The 19,574-nt window shown below is 37.5% G+C and overlaps 1 protein-coding gene across 1 annotated transcript in view; it reads right to left on the reverse strand.

The window, feature by feature from the left end:
* The window catches only part of LOC114644513 (uncharacterized), a 216,685-nt gene that overhangs the window by 47,575 nt on the left and 149,536 nt on the right, over nt 1-19,574 (reverse strand). Inside the window, exons 13-16 of the mRNA XM_051922302.1 lie at nt 14,515-14,556; nt 8,537-8,563; nt 7,884-8,381; nt 5,764-5,790 (exon numbers count right to left, since the gene is read on the reverse strand). Of these exons, the coding sequence (XP_051778262.1) occupies nt 5,764-5,790; nt 7,884-8,381; nt 8,537-8,563; nt 14,515-14,556 (594 nt within the window). The remainder of the gene's footprint in view (nt 1-5,763; nt 5,791-7,883; nt 8,382-8,536; nt 8,564-14,514; nt 14,557-19,574) is intronic.

Raw genomic sequence — 19,574 nt, forward strand, 5'->3', positions numbered from 1 at the left:
TTTGTTCCCCGGTTTTCTGAGAGAGCTACGCCCTTGACAAACCTCACTAAGAAGGGTCGACCTAATCACGTGGTATGGGATGATATATCTGAGGCTGCATTCTGTGACTTGAAAATGGCCCTTACGTTAGCTCCTATATTAAAGGCGCCGGACTTTTCCGTACCATGAATTCTCCAGACGGACGCTTCGGGCACAGGTCTCGGTGCCGTGTTGAGCCAAAGCGTCGATGGAGTTGAACACCCCATTATGTACCTGAGCCGGAAACTGTTGGATCGGGAAACTAGGTATGCGGCAGTGGAGCTGGAGGCTCTGGCTATTAAATGGGCGAATACACAGCTGAGATATTACCTCTTGGGACGTGAATTCACTCTTGTGACAGACCATGCGCCCTTACAGTGGATGGCCTGGGCTGAGGGGGGGGCCATGTCACACATGTGCGAGTAGGGGGACGTTGTGTGGACCAAGTAAAGGTAATTCCACGCCAGGCCGGGGGGGGGTTTGTGGGGGGCGGGGTGCACTAAACCTTCTCCTGTTGTCTCTGCAGACCAGCCACGGGAAAACTATTTGAATCATTAACATCACTTCCTGTTCCGGCGCCTAGAAGAACGTCACTTCCTGTTCCGGCGCCTAGAAGAATGTCACTTCCTGTTCCCTACATCACTTCCTGTCTGACCACTTAAAACCGCCATCTTTTCCCACCTTCATGAGTTCTGTCTTGGACTCAGTACAATCAACAACTCTGTTATATGAAAAAGAAAACCTTTGCAGCTAGGAACATTATACGGGTGGCTGCCCCAAACCTTTCTTTACAGGTGTCGAGTCTGTTCTTTTACAATATATTGTATATTTAAGTACATCTAAGTAGTATAAATAAAGAAAGTTCTGAAATGGACAGGTGTGTATAAAAAGATTTTAAGGAAGTGCAGAAAAAAGAGGTTTGGAGCTTTAAAATATTGACATCTTGTGTTTTATAGTGTTGAATAAAAACAACAGGCTCAATAATTTATTCCACAGAAACAAGAATTTATTTAAATTCTACAAGCAGAATTAAGACACTGGACAGAACCCTGATGTAATGCGTAGGTGTCTGGATTTTAGTCAAGAGGATGAGAGGTTTTATTGGTTTCTCCGACCAGTTCATATCATTGATATTGTGTTCTCATTAAAGGTCAGTTACAAATAGCCAATTTCAAGCAAAAACAAGTAAATTCAATTCTGTTCTCGCTGAATCATCCTTTCTTGCATTAAAAAGCATTACTGTTTACAGGTTTTGTGCACTTCCTTATCTGCCATCACAAAGATCAATGTCTTCTACCTGACTAATTTTATACAGAGATATTTACTGATACAAAAAGATAAAAAACTTGATTAACCAAAACACTACATTAAGAGTAACAATAAGTCCTGTAATATACATTAGGAGTCTCTTTATCAGAACAGAAAAACATTAAATTCAGTTTGTCCGTTGCAGAAAGGATATGGCTCACTCTCTAGAGGTGATATTACAGGAAGTGTTTGGGGACAGAAATGATGTTCAAGGCTCAAAGTACCACAAACCAGAGCAGTACTCCAATAGTCTGGGCACAAGAAAGAGGCCTCACTATAGGCAGTCTGGCCCCAAACTCCAAATGCAGGCTGCACAGGCCCAAAATGGGGCTCAGGTTTTAAATGTTTTAAATATCTAAAGCAAAGAGGGCAAAAAAACATTTATGAATATGGCAAAATAAAAGCAAAGTTCCTTGAATGTTGAATGTTTAAAGAATTATTAAAGGTGATTAAAAAAAAGAACAAAGAGAATCAAGGCAGTTCAAAAAAGAGCAAAATAAGCTTAGGGTTTACACAAAGTAAAAAATCCACAAACTATAAAAACACGTACTTTTATCTAGACCTAGGGTCAAGACCAATCGAAAGAGTCCAATAAATGAAGTTCAAAATGGAAGAAAAGGAAACAAAGTCAAGAAAGAAATGCTGAAGCTGAAGTGAAGTGAAGTGAGCTAGGTGCACCTCTATGGGCTCCACAAGATAGATAGATAGATAGATAGATAGATAGATAGATAGATAGATAGATAGATAGATAGATAGATAGATAGATAGATAGATAGATAGATAGATAGATAGATAGATAGATACTTTATTAATCCCAATGGGAGACGGGCAGATAACAAAAACACTATAATGAAACATAACAATATACATATAAACACATGACAAAAAGAGAATAAATACGATAACTTGAAAAATATTTAAATAATAACAAAAGCATTAAATAAACAAAAAGAAAACTTAAGCCAGGGTTTCAAGCCTGACTGTACATTGAGTGTGTGTGCGCATTTGCCACCTGAACTTTCTAGTTTAGTGATGAGGTTTGAAAGTCATCTTCCACTTTAAAATGAGGACCCGCTGTGTGTGTTTCTCTGTTTCTACTAAAGTTTTCACTTCCAATTTGAGCTTTTCCCAGTCAAAGCCACACAGAACAAACCAGTAAAGAGGTATGAAAAGTTCAGTACCATTTTCTCCCATAACGGTAGCATGGAATTATATAAAGACATCTTATGCATTATGGGATATTTAGCATTGTTGACAAATTATTACTGCTATAAGCAACCTTTCTGAAATGAGACATTTTCATTTAAACATTGTGTCCTTATAAGGGACTGTCAGTTTGTAGATACAAGTTGACATCTTTGTAATTCTTGTTGTAAAGAGCTTGACATTTCTGACATCACTCCTCTGTGAGTGTTTAACAGTCAACTGCAGGTGCTGTAAACATCTGTGGTTGCTACTGCACAAGAAATAAAGAGATCTTTGCACTGCATGTCTATTCTCCTTCTTTTCTATGACAGTAGCCATGGCATTTTAAATAAAACACAAAGTAGACCAATATGAGGACTGACACATGCACAAGCTACACTGCTTCCTAAATTCTCAAACTGTTGAATACTGCACTAAACTTGAAAAATGAAGAAAGCCTTTGTGTAATTCTTCCAGTTTGTGGAGAAGAAGCTAGCAGTGTGATGCTCCTGTTTCAAATAAGCACACAATCCTGATGCACATGAACAGTTATGTCTGTGGAAAGCCTTTTTAATCAATTGCTTGCTGGCCTTATGCTGACCAGCACACAACTGGCCACCCTGTAAGTTATCGGTGTTACTGGATATGCAGTTCAAGTTATGCATTGAGTGTTCTCTGCATCTTCTGTCCATGTTATTTTGGCCTGTCATTTTTACCTCAAAGCCGTTTGATTTGAAACAAGAGGTGTTGCAATTACGATTTAGGCAGGTTATTACCAATATATTTTCCTGTGCAGTGGGTGGCTGTGAGGCTCCCACTGAACTTAGTGTTTAAATCTATATGGCTGTTGTGGCACCGGGATGCCCAGGAGGACCGGAGGAGGGCTTGTACCTTCTCCAGAACACAAGGGGGCGACTGCTCTGGTTGCTTTGAGGGCCACAGTGTACAGAGCTGGGAAGCTCAACCCTGTAGGGGCCCGTGGCCACCACCAGGGGGCGCCCCAATGCCTTGGGAGCCCTGGACCTCAGCACTTCCGCCACACCTGGAAGTGCTGGGCTGAAGAGGAGCAGGAACACATTCGGTATTTTAATAACAGAACACTAGGAGTCCTGACAGGCAGTAAAGCAAACATTATCTGTCTTCTCTTGCTGCTTCTTAAGACTTCTTCCAATATAAAATGATACCACATTGAAAAACATTAAGTTTGAGTGTTCTGAATTAAAAATATCTCATCAAACAAAATTTCTTTTTGTGAAATAAGAATCAGTTTGAAGACTTTTGCAAGGCACTGTACACAAGGTGTTCATCAATGATTAAAGTATGCAAAATTTATTTTGGAGAATCTAAGATACCAAAACAGTACATAATCATTGTATTAATTAACTGTTATTATCTTGTTATTATTTAACAGGATAAGAGACCAGTGACCACTTATTTAAATGTAAAGCTGCCTCAAAACTTAAGCAAAGTGCAATTATTCTCGAGCACTGTCACTATTCTAACGCTACACTTGTTCTGTTGAAACTGTCAGTGTTTTAACAGTGCTGTGAGAAAAATGGCACTTCAGTCTAAAAAAGTGTAACTGTAAACAAATACCCTGAAATTGACTTCCAGAAGTTCAAAATATGTAGCATCATCATCACCATACCAAGGATCTAGACTATTAATTAGTCTGGAACAGGAAACAGCCTCAAAAACACAAATATTACTGCACATTTTTTCAACCTGAACAGAAAGAAGTAGTGTATATGGAAAGAGTTACTGCACTGCACATGAGTTCAGTTTGTTGAATCATCAGGTTGAAATTGTAACAATTTCATGACAAACAGAAGGAACATCTTATAGTCCATTAGATGATGATCAGTGGACCTTTATCTTGTACTCCTGGACTGAAAATGGGGTACAGTTTCTCAGAGGATTTGATGTGGAATCGGTGGATGAGGTATTTCTTTTCAATATCATAAAATGATAATTCTTGCTCTACAAAGTCCACAAACACCCCAACTTTCCTGGGTTTTCTTAAAATTCTGACACTTCCAGAAGAGTAGACTGCATGAATTTTTTCAGCCTGCACCTTGATAATCCAAAACCCTTCTTCAGGTTCATCAGAAATTGACATCTTCACTTCTTTGGTATCTGCAACCACTCCTAGAGCCCAAGAGCTCTTCTCACCAACCTCCACCTCCCAGTAGGCTTTTTCTGATGTTAGCTTATTATTAGCCAGTACACAGGGCCACAAGTCACCTGGAACCTGTTCTTTTCCAGTAAGCCTGATCTGTTGGTTATCCACATTGATGATGTTGGGATACTTTGTGTTTAATTTCAGAGCAATCCCTGGGAACAAAAAAAATGCAGAAACTAATGAACTAAGAACTATGGAAAATATATCATTACTTTCCAAGACAAATATACACTTAGTCCTCATCAGTCACTAGCACATCCATGGTGAAAGTGTGGGCTTATAATTGCATGTAACTGACTCAACACATCTGATGGGACATCATAGTTTCACAATTAGATTGGTAGAGAGTGTTATTTCACTACATTATATTGAAGCTTTCTTTCATTTTGCATTTAGGAAAAAGCAGCACTGCAATCCAGATAGTTACAGTATTGTGGTTTCTATTCCACTGCTTCTTTATCATTTTCCATTCATCTCCACCATACTGTTAGGTTACTAGTCACAGTCTGAAGACGTACAAACAGCCATTCATATGTGCATTAGTGCTCTCTGACATGGATTGGACTATGTACTCCTCGTCTCTATCTTTTACCTACTCTTCTAAGGACAAACCCTAGAAACACATGATCTTGAAATTGTTAAGTAGATAAAGAAAACTAATGAATGGAATCCAATAAATATTTAAAATCCAACAGAACAAATATGACTGCATAATCAATGGTTATTTGATCACAAGCAATGAGATGAGCTGGTGCTCCATTTAAGATAAGGTGCTGCCTTACTGTTTCTATGTAGCTTAGTAAAAGCTCTTCTAGAACCACAAAGGGATTAAACAGGATTTGGGAAGCAAAAGACCAGAAGTTGTTCACAGGAGACAAAAATAAGTCTGACCACAGAAATCAGATTAGTAGTTTATAAGGTACAAAAATAAAATCAGATTGTCACAGCTATACAATTATTGAAACCCGTCATAAAGGTAAAACACACACAAAAGAAAGGACTGGCCTTTTCAGCAGGGTTAGCACATTGTATATAGTAGTTAACAATCTCAGGTGAGTGAGTATGCTTACCAAACTTCTGTTTCAGATTTTCAGTTTCTGCAAAAGAAACAAAGGCAGATAAGCAATACTTATAATTCTGAAAAAATAAAACTCCAGTGGTAAATTACTCATTTTTTTCATAGTTTATGCTAAAAATGGAGTGGTATTTGGTTAAATAATAGGGAGTGTAGATAAACCAACCTCACTAATGTCATTAAGAAGTCTGAGAAGTGTAGGCATCTGTTGGACTTAAAAATGAAAGGAAGAAAGTTTGAGCTGCTGTGTTAAGGAAGGGAGTAACCAAAATGTTAAATTCGTCTTTGCATTTATACTAGGTTTTTTTTCTTTTGATTCTCTGCTGTTTACTGAAGCAAATATGATTACAGCAAGAGTCTGTATTTGGTAGCAGTTTCTTTTATTTTAATCTCAAGTTTTGTGCATAGCACCTTTTCCTTCTACTACTATCTGGTATTACCAAAACATCCATCCATCCAACCCGCTGAATCTGAACACAGGGTCACGGGGGTCTGCTGGAGCCAATCCCAGCCAACACAGGGCACAAGGCAGGAATCAATCCTGGGCAGGGCGCCAACCCGCCACAGGACACACACCAAGCACACACTAGGGCCAATTTAGAATCGCCAATCCATCTAACTTGCTTGTGTTTGGACTGTGGGAGGAAGCCCATGCAGACACGGGGAGAACATGCAAACTTCACGCAGGGAGGACCCAGGAAGCGAACTCAGGTCTCCTTACCGCGAGGCAGCAGTGCTACCACTGCGCTACCGTGCCGCCCAGCTTAAGTATAAAAGAGTAAACTTCTTGATGATAGCTGGATTCCAGGATTTAGGGGTCAGTGACTGATGTACACCAATTGGGAATAGAGTTGTGACAGACAATAATAGATAAGTTCACTGATGGGGGCAGGATGGTTTGGAGAGGGATTGTAATTTTGCACTGACCAGTCCACACAGCAGTTCAGTTGTGGATGGGCCAAGTCTTATTTATGAAGGTACAGATGGTTTAATAACGATATGGAATTTGACAACGATTAAAGAATCAGATGTAAGGTATAAATAGATATCATCAGAAGGAAGCACTAGTTAGTGACATCATATCTTTTAGATTAAGTCACATTGATCACAGTAGTGCAGGTAGACTGCAGCAAGTGAAGATGTTTAACAGGATACGGATTACAGAGAAGGACAACAGAAACCCTCAAGAATGGAAATGACAGAGAAGGAAATGTGCGTAGTTGAAGTGGACCACTGAAATGTTTCCTACTGTCTTGTAGCTTTTGTTGACAGAATATGCTTTATCTGCTCAAAGTGTTATTTACGTACTCTTCAATTACCTGTTTATTTACAGAAACCCAGTTTTTAAATTGTCATGTAAACCAGGTTATTAATTTCTGAGACAACAAGTTAACACACTAGGATTTCTCTGTGAGTAGCCCAGTTATTTTCTATTCCTTTTGGTGAGTTTAAACATAAACACGGAAGTAAATCAACACAAAAGCAACCATATCTTGATGTGTTTTAGACTCAATGTTTTTTTAGGAGATTTAAGTGGATAGGACATACAAGCATTGTTGGGATGAATGGCCTGTTCTCGTCTATATTGTTCTAATGTTCTAGTATGGAATGAACAGTTTACTGTGATTTGGAGGAATCCACTCTCTGGGATGGGATGAAAGTTTAGCTTAAGACTACAATTGTTGAGGTAGCACACAGCTGGTTTTAATTCAAAATGACCAAATGTCATAATATTGGTGTTTTTTATTCAAAAATTACACATACTGTATAAGCTATTTTACAATGTGTATTTGGCAAGTTTTCAGGCTTTTCTTTTCCCACTATACCCATGCCCCATTAACTCCAATGTAAAATGCAAGTGCGGCAAGATATTTTTAAAAAATTATAGAAATTGATGGACTTTTATTTTTGCATGGCAAATACATATATACAACTTCAACGTGAAAAAATAGCAAAAGTATCCTTTAATTACTTATTCTAATACTTCAGGTATTACAGAAAACAACACATCCTAATATATTATTTCAGAAATGACCTTCAAAAAACACATAACATTAAATAATAAATTATTACACTTTCAGGCCCAAGCTCTAATCATCATTGTCAATGTGTTACCTGTGTTTTTAATTTTGATAATTAATGGTCCTCTGTCATGTGACCCTGGACTGAAGACAGGATACAAGTGCTCAGAGTATTCAATATCAAATTTGTGGATGAGCTGTTTTTTCTCCTTATCATAAACACGTAAGCAGTTTCCTTCCCAATGGAATCCCACTTTATTTGGTTTTAACTGATATTCCTTGACATAAGTGCGTGAGATGGCCGCTAACTTCTTGCCTCTACATAGTCGGATGATCCACAATTCATTTGTTGGGCACTCAGCAATGAGCTGCTCGTCTTTGATGCTCTCAGATGCCAGTCCAATTGCCCAACTTCCTTTTCCAGCAACCTCCACCTCCCAGTAGTGATCCTGCCGTGCTTTTAGCCAGTCACTGCCAGTAACACAGCACCATGTGTTTGGGCCCTTAGTGTCTCCTGTAAATCTCACTTGTGCTGCATCGTTATCCACAGAAATGTCACTATGAGCTGTGTCAGGGGACAGGACCACATCAACTACAGAAAAAACAAGGCAGAATGTAGGAAATGAGTCACACTGCTTTGTGTGTGGTTGCTGCAATTCAAAAAGTATGTGTAAAGCAAGATAATACACAAACATTTAAGATTTTACTTAAAATGGAAATTCAAAATTGATCAAATGTAGTACTTACCTTCACATTCTTGAATTTTTTCCCAAACTGAGAAAATAAAACATAAAAATATTATAATGTAAACAATTACACTTCAGGATAATAATCAATACAGTGTACATCTGCCTCATGTCATTCCTTTATCAGGGACGATTCCCAACTTATCTGTAAAAAGTCTTAAAATTATTTTGTTGAAAGTGTATTGTCAAAGACATACACAGTTGCTTACAAGTAAAAAATCATTTCTGACTATTTATACTCAGTTTGTATACCCTGAACAAAATATGTTGTTGCTTGCTCTCTATTGGTCACTTTTGACTTTCAGCCACCTTATTCCCTCTGGCCTTATTTTCCTTTTTTCCAGCCATCTTACTCACATTATATGATTTATCTATGAAACAATACTATTAGTGACAAAAGTCTGTCTATTTTGGCGCATAACTTCTGTGCATCCAAGTGAGTAACTGGGAATACCCAAGAGAGAGCAAACACTCAGTGTAGGATGCTGATTAGATTAACACTCACAGACTACTTATAAACATAAGTGGCTACATATTTAAATATGTCACCTTGTTAGAAAGACTGAAATGAAATTTATACACAGTCACTTCCTCACAATATGGTAAAGCTTTTCTTTACATCCACAGTCTATCTGAACATGCAGCTATTACAAAAGTATACGTTATTATGAACAAAATGTATGACAGATATTCAACAAAAATCTTGCATGCAATGAGATGTGGTAAAGGAGGGTACTGCAGCATTGACAGGAAAGGCAAATGTCAGGACAGGTTTATGTTTCTGCGAGCTAGCGCTTTTCTGTTATCAGTGACAGCCTTCAAAGCTGAATAAGCCAGCTTAATAATGGGTAATGAATTAGCTTACTTTATTATGTAAAATATTAAGAACTTAAATGAAAACCTACATAACTGATAGATGAGGATCCAAGTGAGTGAATCTGATTCAATAAAATAACACATCATTGTGCAATGCAACATATAAGTCTCAGTACATTTGTTTGCTGGCTTCTGGGGCCAAATTGAAGGAAAGACAAAAATTTACAACCACTGATCAGAAAAGAATGTGAACATTCAAACACCAAAACGACTTATGCAAAAATCCCATAAAATAATTTTCAGTGATCTTTCAAAATTCTCAGTGGGTTAAAATATATATACAGTTATATGCCTCGCAGTTGGGAGATCTGGGGACCTGGGTTCGCTTCCCGGGTCCTCCCTGCGTGGAGTTTGCATGTTCTCCCCGTGTCTGCGTGGGTTCCCTCCGGGCGCTCCGGTTTCCTCCCACAGTCCAAAGACATGCAGGTTAGGTGGATTGGCGATTCTACATTGGCCCTAGTGTGTGCTTGGCGTGTGGGTGTGTTTGTGTGTGTCCTGCGGTGGGTTGGCACCCTGCCCAGGATTGGTTCCCTGCCTTGTGCCCTGTGTTGTGCAAGCGTCATTTTTTTTACAATGGCCGATTATCGTGAGCAACGCGCGGCAGTGAAATTTTGTTTTCTTCTTGAAAAAGTGTTGCAGAAACTATTGTTGTTGAAACGGTATGACAACCCTGAACCACCCACCCTACTCACCGGATTTAGCTCCGTGTGATTTCTTTTTGTTCCCTTGGATGAAAAAAGACTTGAAAGGAAGGTGTTTTGCTGACAGCGAAGAGGTAAAACAAGAAACGACCAGAGCATTAATGGGCATTACTTCAGACGAATTTAAAAAATGTTTCGAACAATGGAACAAATGGTTAGATAAGTGTATTTCCGCCAATGGAGAGTACTAGGAGACTAATTGTAGTTTGTACAGAAAATTAACTTAAACACGTTTTAAAAAATATTTCTGGTTATTTTTGGGTCCCCCCTCGTATGTACATATATATATATATATATATATATATATATATATATATTATGGGGTGCCAAACAGGCAAATACAATGATTTTCTGAATATTTAACTTCAAAGCCTGATGATATAAAGTCAGCATCGGAATTTATAAAGTCATTTCCGAATATATAATGTCAAAATTTGAATATATAAAGTCAGTGTCAGAATGTATAAAGTAATTCCTGATTATATAACGTCAAAGCCTGATTATAAAAAGTCATTCCTGAATATATAAAGTCAGCATCGGAATATATAAAACAATTCCCAAATATATAAAGTTAGGCCAATTCATAAATAAAATGGTCTAGTTCCATTAAATATTCTCTAATTATCATGCTTGTCATTTTACTTGTACTAGTGAAAGGTAAACTTCAACAGAAGCCAATCAGAGTCGATCGGGCTTGTGAGGTTCATCCAAAAATGCACCTATACAAAAATAATAAATAAATATAGCGTTCAAAATGCCTGGCACATATATCATTTTGAATACATTAACTGAACAGTGTTTATATATGTATATATATATATATATATATATATATATATATATATATATATATATATATATATCAATAACTTTATATATAATCTGACTTTAAGCTCTGACGCTGACTTTATATAATCGGGAATGACTTCATATATTCTGACACTGACGTTATATATTTGGGAAAGACTTTATATATTCCGACGCTGACTTTATATAATCAGGCTTTGACGTTATATATAATCAGGAATGATTTTATATATTCTGACACTGACTTCATATATTCAAGAATGACTTTATATATTTGGGAATGATTTTATATATTCCAACACTGACTTTATACATTCAGGAATGACTTTATATATTAGGACGCTGACTTTATATATTCAGAAAATCATTGTATTTGCCTGTTTGGCATCCCATAATATTTATAATGTATATAAATATATATATATAGTCACACACATGCACATGGGAGGCAGCTAAAAGACTTGAATGAGGGTAGTTCCGAGCCACTGATTCTTTTTCTCGCTTTTATGCAGACCGTTGACAGGAAATTCAGCTTGGCCCTGATAACATCACTTCCAGTTCTAAGCCTATGGATGAAGACCGTTCCAGTTCCGGCCCCTCTGATGTCATTTCCTATACTTGCCTTTAAAAGCCTCCACCTTTCCCCTATCTCCTCAGTTCTGATTTGGACTCCAAGTTGTGCACATCAGTGCTATCACTCTATTCAGTTTTGCTGCCAGGAAATAATATACGTATGGCTGCCCCAAACCTTGCTATGGCTCTTTATCAAGTTTGTGACAATTATATATATGGAATAACGACTTCTCTTCTTCTCCTTCTACAGAAAAAATGATTGACATCTGATGTCACTTCAGTAATCCATCAACCTGGACCTGTCATTTCCTCGCAGAATGCCTGACATTCGGCAAAGCTGCCGTCTTAAACAGACAACCCAAGACAGCAGTCTGGATGGCTTATTTCTCTGCTTATTACACATGTTTTTATATAATTACAATTATACGGGGTTGGCTGCATAATGCCTTGAATTGTTGACTTTATCCTGTTCTTTCTTTTACAGGAGGCGCAGTCAGCAGGACTTTTAGCGTGTATGACAGAATGACTAAGTCCCAAGACATTGGCTCTGTCATACAGGCAATGGCTGCCAAGATCCAAGCATTAAAGGTCCAGATGGGTGAACAGTGGACCCAGCTCGCTAAGGCAGAGGTATGTAATCAAACTTGTGTTGCTCTCCATTGGGAACTCCAGATGGGATCATCCCCGGTGTTGTTGCCACTACATCAGGATGATGATATTGAGACATACCCTATTGGTGTTTGAAAGAACTACCACACAACTTCATTTGGATTGTAGGAATGAGTGCACATACTGGTGCCTTTCATGAAGGGACTGACACAGCAGACCTACTACAACCTTGATGAGCAGGCAGCCAGTAATTATGATCAACTAATGGCTGAGGTGCTGCTACGGTATGGAATTAATCTGGACCAGTAGGCAAGTAAGCGTGTCACAAATCGACTTATGAGCAAGAGAGGCTGAGCTGCTCCCAAGCATGCGACTTGTACAGAAGATTTGGGCAATGGCTGAAACCTGAGATAACTCAACCAAACAAATCATCAAGATGGACACATGTGACCTACTTCTAAATGCTCTCCTCAGCTACCTCACCTAGCCTGTCCGGAGACAAGAGCACAAGAACTTGGACTCTATGATCTTGGACTCTATGATAGCAGCCCATGAGTGCCACTGGGCCACTTTGCAAGTCAAGCGGGCAGAACGCTCCATACTCCAGGTTCCATCCTGGATGTGTCACCAATCAAGAGACCACCCGGCACATTACAGAAACAGTGGTGCTTCCGAAAGAGAAGCACACGACAACTCCCCACTGTTATAAATGCGGGGAGCTAGGACATATCATCCCCAACTGCTCCTGCTTTGGCGAGCCCATGGACTGCAGCTGGGTGTGAGGAGAGAGGTACTGTTTTTTAACTAGTCCCCTGTCTCTTCTGCATATAAAGTAGTGGTTTTGAATGGACATTGGGTTTCCGCACTCATTGAATTCAGCTGCAACATCTCTTAGGTGCCCATTTAGACCCCCAAAAAACATCAGACAGAATTAAACTACGGTTCTATTGGCCATGGGGTTGAGGAAGAGATCCATAGCTTTTGTTCTTCCTGTCCCAAATGCCAATTGTGACAGATTCTTTGGAAGGATCATGCTTTTCTCATCCCTGTCCTGCTCATAGACATTCTTTTAGAGCGACTATGGGTTTGATATTTTAGGTTCCCTTGCACCTTCTGCCAGAGGGCATACAGTGGCATGCAAAAGTTTGGACAACCTTACTTACAATATCTGTTACTGTGAATAGTTAAGCGAGCTGAAGATGAACTGATCACCAAAAGTCATAAAGTTAAAGATGACACATTTCTTTTCACCATTTTATTCAAGATTGCATAAATAAATAAATAAAATACACACATACATAGAAAATAAAGTCTTTCCTGAAACAACAGTTACTGAAGTGTATATATTTTCAGATATTTTCCTTAGGTTTTAATGACGCTAGTTATTATTCCCACCCATTTTACTATTAAAAGTTGTTTCTTTTTAAACTCAACCTTTTCTCAAATTGAAAAAATTGTACAAATGTTTTTCCAAACCTTTCTGAATGATCTCATACATCTACGCTGTGCTGTGAGCACATGCCATAAACTGTGTTTTTGTGTGTCTCCCCAGTCTTGTAATATAGTCCAGTGTGATATAATATTGCTTTTTAAGAACATGTGTGATGCTTGTGTTTAGCAGTTCCAAATGTGCCAAGACATATTCCTTTACCTAATGTGTGCTGAATTAAACTGATTTTTATTCTAACTTGATACCATTAAATCACATTAAATAACTTTAATTACTAGGGCACCTTATTTTCTGGAAAAGACACTAATCCTTACTTGACTTGGGCAAGGTTAATACTTGAAGTGCACCTCGTTGAGGATCCTCTTTTCCCTGAGGCTGCACTAATAGATTTAGAAAGATACCTTGCAAAAGATACTCTCATTTATGTCATCAAAAGGCAATGACACACAATGTTTCTCTCTCAATTTAGCCTGAGAAGAAACTGAGGTAGCATGGACACCTGCCTTTCATCTGTTACTGCTGGACTCCACTCCACTCCACTAAAGTCCTCAATAACCCTAAACTACACACAGTGTTAAGAAAATTTACATAATACAATGTTCTTGTTTTTTTAATTCCACTGCTGAAAGAATATTACCTGTAATTGTTCACATAGAGAGAATAATAAACTACTGAGCATAATGTTGAGATTTACAGTGAAATCAAACAAAGTACACTTCAAAAGCAGGTGATTCTTAGTATATGTTTAGGCTTTAGAAGTAATGAAATCCTAGTTGCAGACACTGTATTGTCTTCTTATGAGTTCTTGCAAATGACTCAGATTTACATTATTTAATAATAAAAAAATGCTAAATAAATTAAAAATAATTAATTTTATGTGCTCTTCACATTTAGCTTCTGTTTTTTGAGATTTTGTTAAAAGTGAATGTTTCATATACTGTGAATTTAAACATGAATACATACCTTCTTTCCATTTCTTATTGTCATCACGCTTGACTAAATCATCTGTAATAAGGTAAAATCAAGGAAAGGAATGTTAACAGAAAATTTTTTAAAAGTGTTTTTCTTTTTTATAAATGTGATAGCCGTTTGGGACATACAGGCTTAAGGATGGTGACCTTGAAGAGAGTTCACACATGCAGACATTCTTCCACTATGTACTTGCCTAAGGTTCAACGTTTTTATTTAGTCATGTTTAAAGAAGAAAATGTGAAACTTGCCTTCCTAGTTGTATCTAATAACAGGCTGTAATGAATAAACACAAACAAATTGAGACAAAACAGATTAAAAACTGTAACATTTTTAATCATTTGAAAACGAGATTATTTGCTAACCAGTTCTAGCTGTGTAATAGTGCATTTTTACCTAAAATGGTTACATGATACCAGTGTTATTCCTTATAACGAAAACTAAAACAAAAATATGTTGTTAATGAAAAAAAAAATCATCATTTGCCTGAATGAAAACTACAACTAAATAAAAATGAAAAATCAAAAACAAAGCTGAAGCTATTTTTTGTAATTTTAACTTTCACCACACTAGTCTTTGTGCATAATGTATACACAAGTGTGTGGCTGCTGGTAAACTTATTAAATAATATTTAAAACCTGTCCATGCAGACATAAATTTAGTTAAAAATGATCACTGATTTGTGTGCATGTGTTAAGTATCCCTCACTGCTGGCATCTGAGACTGTGGATTTTATTGGTCTTTTCATCTGTCAGTCAATCTTTCCCTTCTAGAACCGAATACAAAAGCCTCAACACTTGTCAATGACTTATTCTGTGGATTTCATTTACCAAAATTGACGGTCAGTCAAAAGTGTTCCACTGTCAGCAAATGGCAGGCAATTTTCACAACACTTCAATGAAAAGGCACTCAAATTAAAAAATGCCACACATTTGGAAGATACAGCTAAATAGTCTGAAAAATTAAATATGAGGAGGATTTGTTAAGCTCAATGAATACTCATCCACATGCTTCAAATTCAGGCATTGGCAAGTAGACTTACCTTGCTCAACTGGAAGAATCCTAACTCACCTATTCTAAGTCAGTGGGTAACTGATGTTATATACTATTTGAAACTGGAAAAAATCAAATTCTCACTTACAGGATCTGTGCAGAATTTGGCAGGATCTAATCAAAAACATTTTATAATAAGCATTTAAAGCACTGAGGAAGCAGATTCTTTCCACATTTTGATTTCTTCTCCATTTATCATTATTTACTTATTAATTCATCTATTTAATTATTTTTACTAGCTTTAAGTTTTACTCTGCTGGCCATGCTCTCTTTCTCAGGGGTGGGGGTTGATTTGTTTACAATCCTATTTTTGTAAAAACTGATCAATTTGTATGTAATGTTGTGTGATTACAATTAAATCAATAAAATTATAAAAAAAAAATTCAGGCATTATTTAGGCTGGAAAAAAAAGGTATCTTTATACATCAAAGACGGTACGCATGTCAGCCATTTAACCTTACTTCAAAACAGGTAATGCTCATTTATTGAATTAAATTTTTCAGTGACAGATTAAGCAGCTGCGGAGCATGGAGTCAATGTTATCAACTAAGGTGACATTACACATATGTGCTTAGTTTTAATTAGGTTATTAGTACTGATATAAAATCATGAGTGGTGTGGTGTGAGAGGGAACATTCCTGCTGCACTATCATGATGAACTGCTCTATGTTAAATATTTCATTGATAGCAAATGAATGACATGCAATAATCTTAATATATTTAGAATGATGCAGGTTTGTAAAGTTTGTAACAGGGGATCTCCCTTCAAGTGTTAACTCTGCAGTAGGTCTAGCAGATGAACAGCCATTGAATGGCTGAGGATGCAAAACTGATAATGAAATCCACTCTTATCCTATTCATTGTTCCTTACTCTAAGTGTCTCGGGTAATTGTAACATCAACAATTATATTCCTACATGTAACTGTTGAAAGTTTTCTTTTTTCTCTTGCTTGTTTCTTAATTTAATTCAATACTTTGATTTTCAAATATTTATTAATGTTTGCTACTAGTTTGTCTCCTGTGTTAGTAAAGTCATCTTTGCTTTTATTTCTATGGTATTATTTTGACTATTCTGAAGCACTCTGAGCATTCAAAAGGTGCTATACGAATAAAATGTATTAATAATAATAATAATAATAATAATAATAAAAGCAACAATAACAATATTACTATCACATGGTGCCATAAGTTCAGGTTTCATTGCTAGCCTGGTCTGTGTGTCTATGCAGTTTTAATGTTCTCCCAATGTGTATGTCACTGAGGGAGCGTAACTTGAGATATTGCTTATTAGAAGTTTTTTCATTATGGTCTCTCAATTGCCAAAATCTGTTTATTAACAGAGTTCAAGTAATGACTTAAACAGTATTTTAAAAAATATGTAAAATAAGAATTACCTGAAAAAAAAACACTTTCAGAGTTTCAAAATGGGTAGATCTCATATAGTTCACAGAAGGAGATATCAAAAATAAATATAAAATAACAGGATATGCATGCAATGATCTTACTGCTTGCAAAAGGAATCTCAAAAATAAAATTAATGGCATCACAGCACACTTGTTATTTGATTCTTGCATTTTTTTGATTATACTAGAAGCCTTGAACTCTCACATTATGATAAGAAAATAAGAGTTTTGTCACAGATAGTAAAATTGTCTGTATTAAGTTGATAGGTAAAAAATTAATTACATCAATTTCGAACACTATAAAAAAACTGTGTTTTTATACTTGTCCACATTTTTGATGAGTAATGCAAAACTAAAAAAAATGTAACAACTAAAAGTTGGTAACTGAAAAACTAAAACTAAATGAAAAAGAAGAAAAAAAAATAAAACCTAAAACACATAATTAAAAAGTAATAAAAACTAAAACTAAAGCATATCTTAAAACTAGAAAATCACTCTTAACATGATACAGGGAAAGGGAGACCCTCACAATCAAATGGGCTTTTAATCAGCTGAGGTACTAACCCCCTGGGATGTGAGTTCACTGAAAAAAGAGAGCAGTGATGTTGAAAACAAACATAAAACATTAACCTTCAAGGGAAGAAAAAACTCACAGTAATCTAAAGCCTAATACAAAAGCATTTAATACATAAACAATTGGATAATAATACCGTATATCCAATAGAAGAGTAAATAAAAGGAGAGCAGTCAAGTTTGTGTATGGGTGTGGAAATTCCCCTTAGTGGATTCCACAGACTTGCAAATCAACAAAAGAGCACACAGTACAGCAAAAATTTAACTTCATCCATATAGTGTAAGGTACCAATATGATTTTCATACCATTCTCTGAGTCTACACTAGTGATTCTCAACCCTTCAAGTCTAAGGCTCCACATTTTATCAATTTTTATTCACTGATAACTCATTATAATCAGTAATTTTAAAGTAAATGAACCAGTATTTTTCTGTGAATGGCACACATTAACAAATAACAGAAAATACATAGTCAGCATTTAAATACAGGGTATATAACAAATTAAATACACACAGAATTCACCTTAAAATTACTTGACATGTGCGTATTTAATACTGGAACAAATTTAGCTTTGATTTGTCTTTTCAATAGGTAATCTACACTTATATCCGATTTTCACAAGTTTGCCAAAATCAGGGGTAAGTAAACAAAATGCATAGAGTAATATGTTTTATTGTGCTGAGGCTGACTCGTCAATTTTGGTGTAGATATCTACTGCATAAGGCAAGACAAACTGTTTTGCAATTGTGTGCGCTTTCTTATGTTTGGTAAATCCGCCAAGGATGGAATTCCACCAAGGACGGTCCTAAGCCCGGCTGAAAAAGGAGGAAGGTGGTCGCCCTGCCGAAGTGACCAGAACTGGCAGACCGGGGAAAACAGGCATGAAACCAATGGCCAGTTCCAAATCAAATTCTTCGTTTAATGCTACCGCATCCGGGGCAGCCGATGCGCCAGTATTGGGGAACTAGGAGGCTGGTGAAAAATGGGCTAATGGTCGAAGAAACCGAAAGATCATCATACCAATAATGGAAATAGGAATCGCCGCGTGGAACGTTCGAACTGGTCATCACGTCGGCCAAAAAGAAATCATCGCCAAAGAACTGCTGAGCTGCAAAATAGACATCGCAGCTTTATCTGAACTACGACTCATAGGATCAGGGCAGATGGTCGTCGAACCACCACTCATCGACAACCAGATGGTACTCTACTACTCGGGTGGAGAAAAGCGAGAAGCAGGGGTCGGATTCATGGTTGCCCGTCACGCAGTCAATAGCGTCGTTGCATACCAGCTGATCTCTAATCGTCTTGCAGTGCTCACCTCACCTCGTCACCATATACGCACCAAACGAGACAAACCCAGACCCGGCCATGGATGATTTCTACAACCAACTACAACACACGTTGGATTCGATCCCACAGACCGAATTGATTATACTGGCTGGAGAGTTCAACGCCCACATTGGCGCCGATCGGACTGGGTGGGAGAGCATGATGGGTCGTTTTGGACATGGTGTAATCAATGACAACGGTTTGCGCCTCTTGTCCTTCACCAACACCAACAAATTTATCATCGGAAACACCCAATTTCAACATCCAAAGAAGCATCAACTCACATGGCGAAATCCAACAGGCGACGACTCGGCAATGTTGGACTACATCCTGATCAACTCCCGTTTCCGATCATCACTCAAGGATGTCTGTTCGATGCGTGGCCCGGACTGTGGATCAGACCACTATCTTGTGTATGCCGTGGTCAAACTTCGACTGCAAAGAGCCAAATACAAATCGTGCCCATCGGCAAAGCTTGATTGGAAATGCTTGTCAGATCGCGCTCGCAAGGCGGAATTTCAAATAGCATTATCCAACCGTTTCGCAGCATTGGTGCCATCCAAAGACGTCAACGTCGAAGAGCAACAAGTTTCGAACGCCATCATGGAAAGCGCCAAAGAACTATGTCCTCCCACACGCCGCCGAACACAGCCGTGGATATCCGATGAATGCCTCGATATGGTAGATGAACGAAAA

Source organism: Erpetoichthys calabaricus, chromosome 2 (assembly GCF_900747795.2).
Source record: "Erpetoichthys calabaricus chromosome 2, fErpCal1.3, whole genome shotgun sequence".
Classification (NCBI taxonomy): domain Eukaryota; kingdom Metazoa; phylum Chordata; class Cladistia; order Polypteriformes; family Polypteridae; genus Erpetoichthys; species Erpetoichthys calabaricus.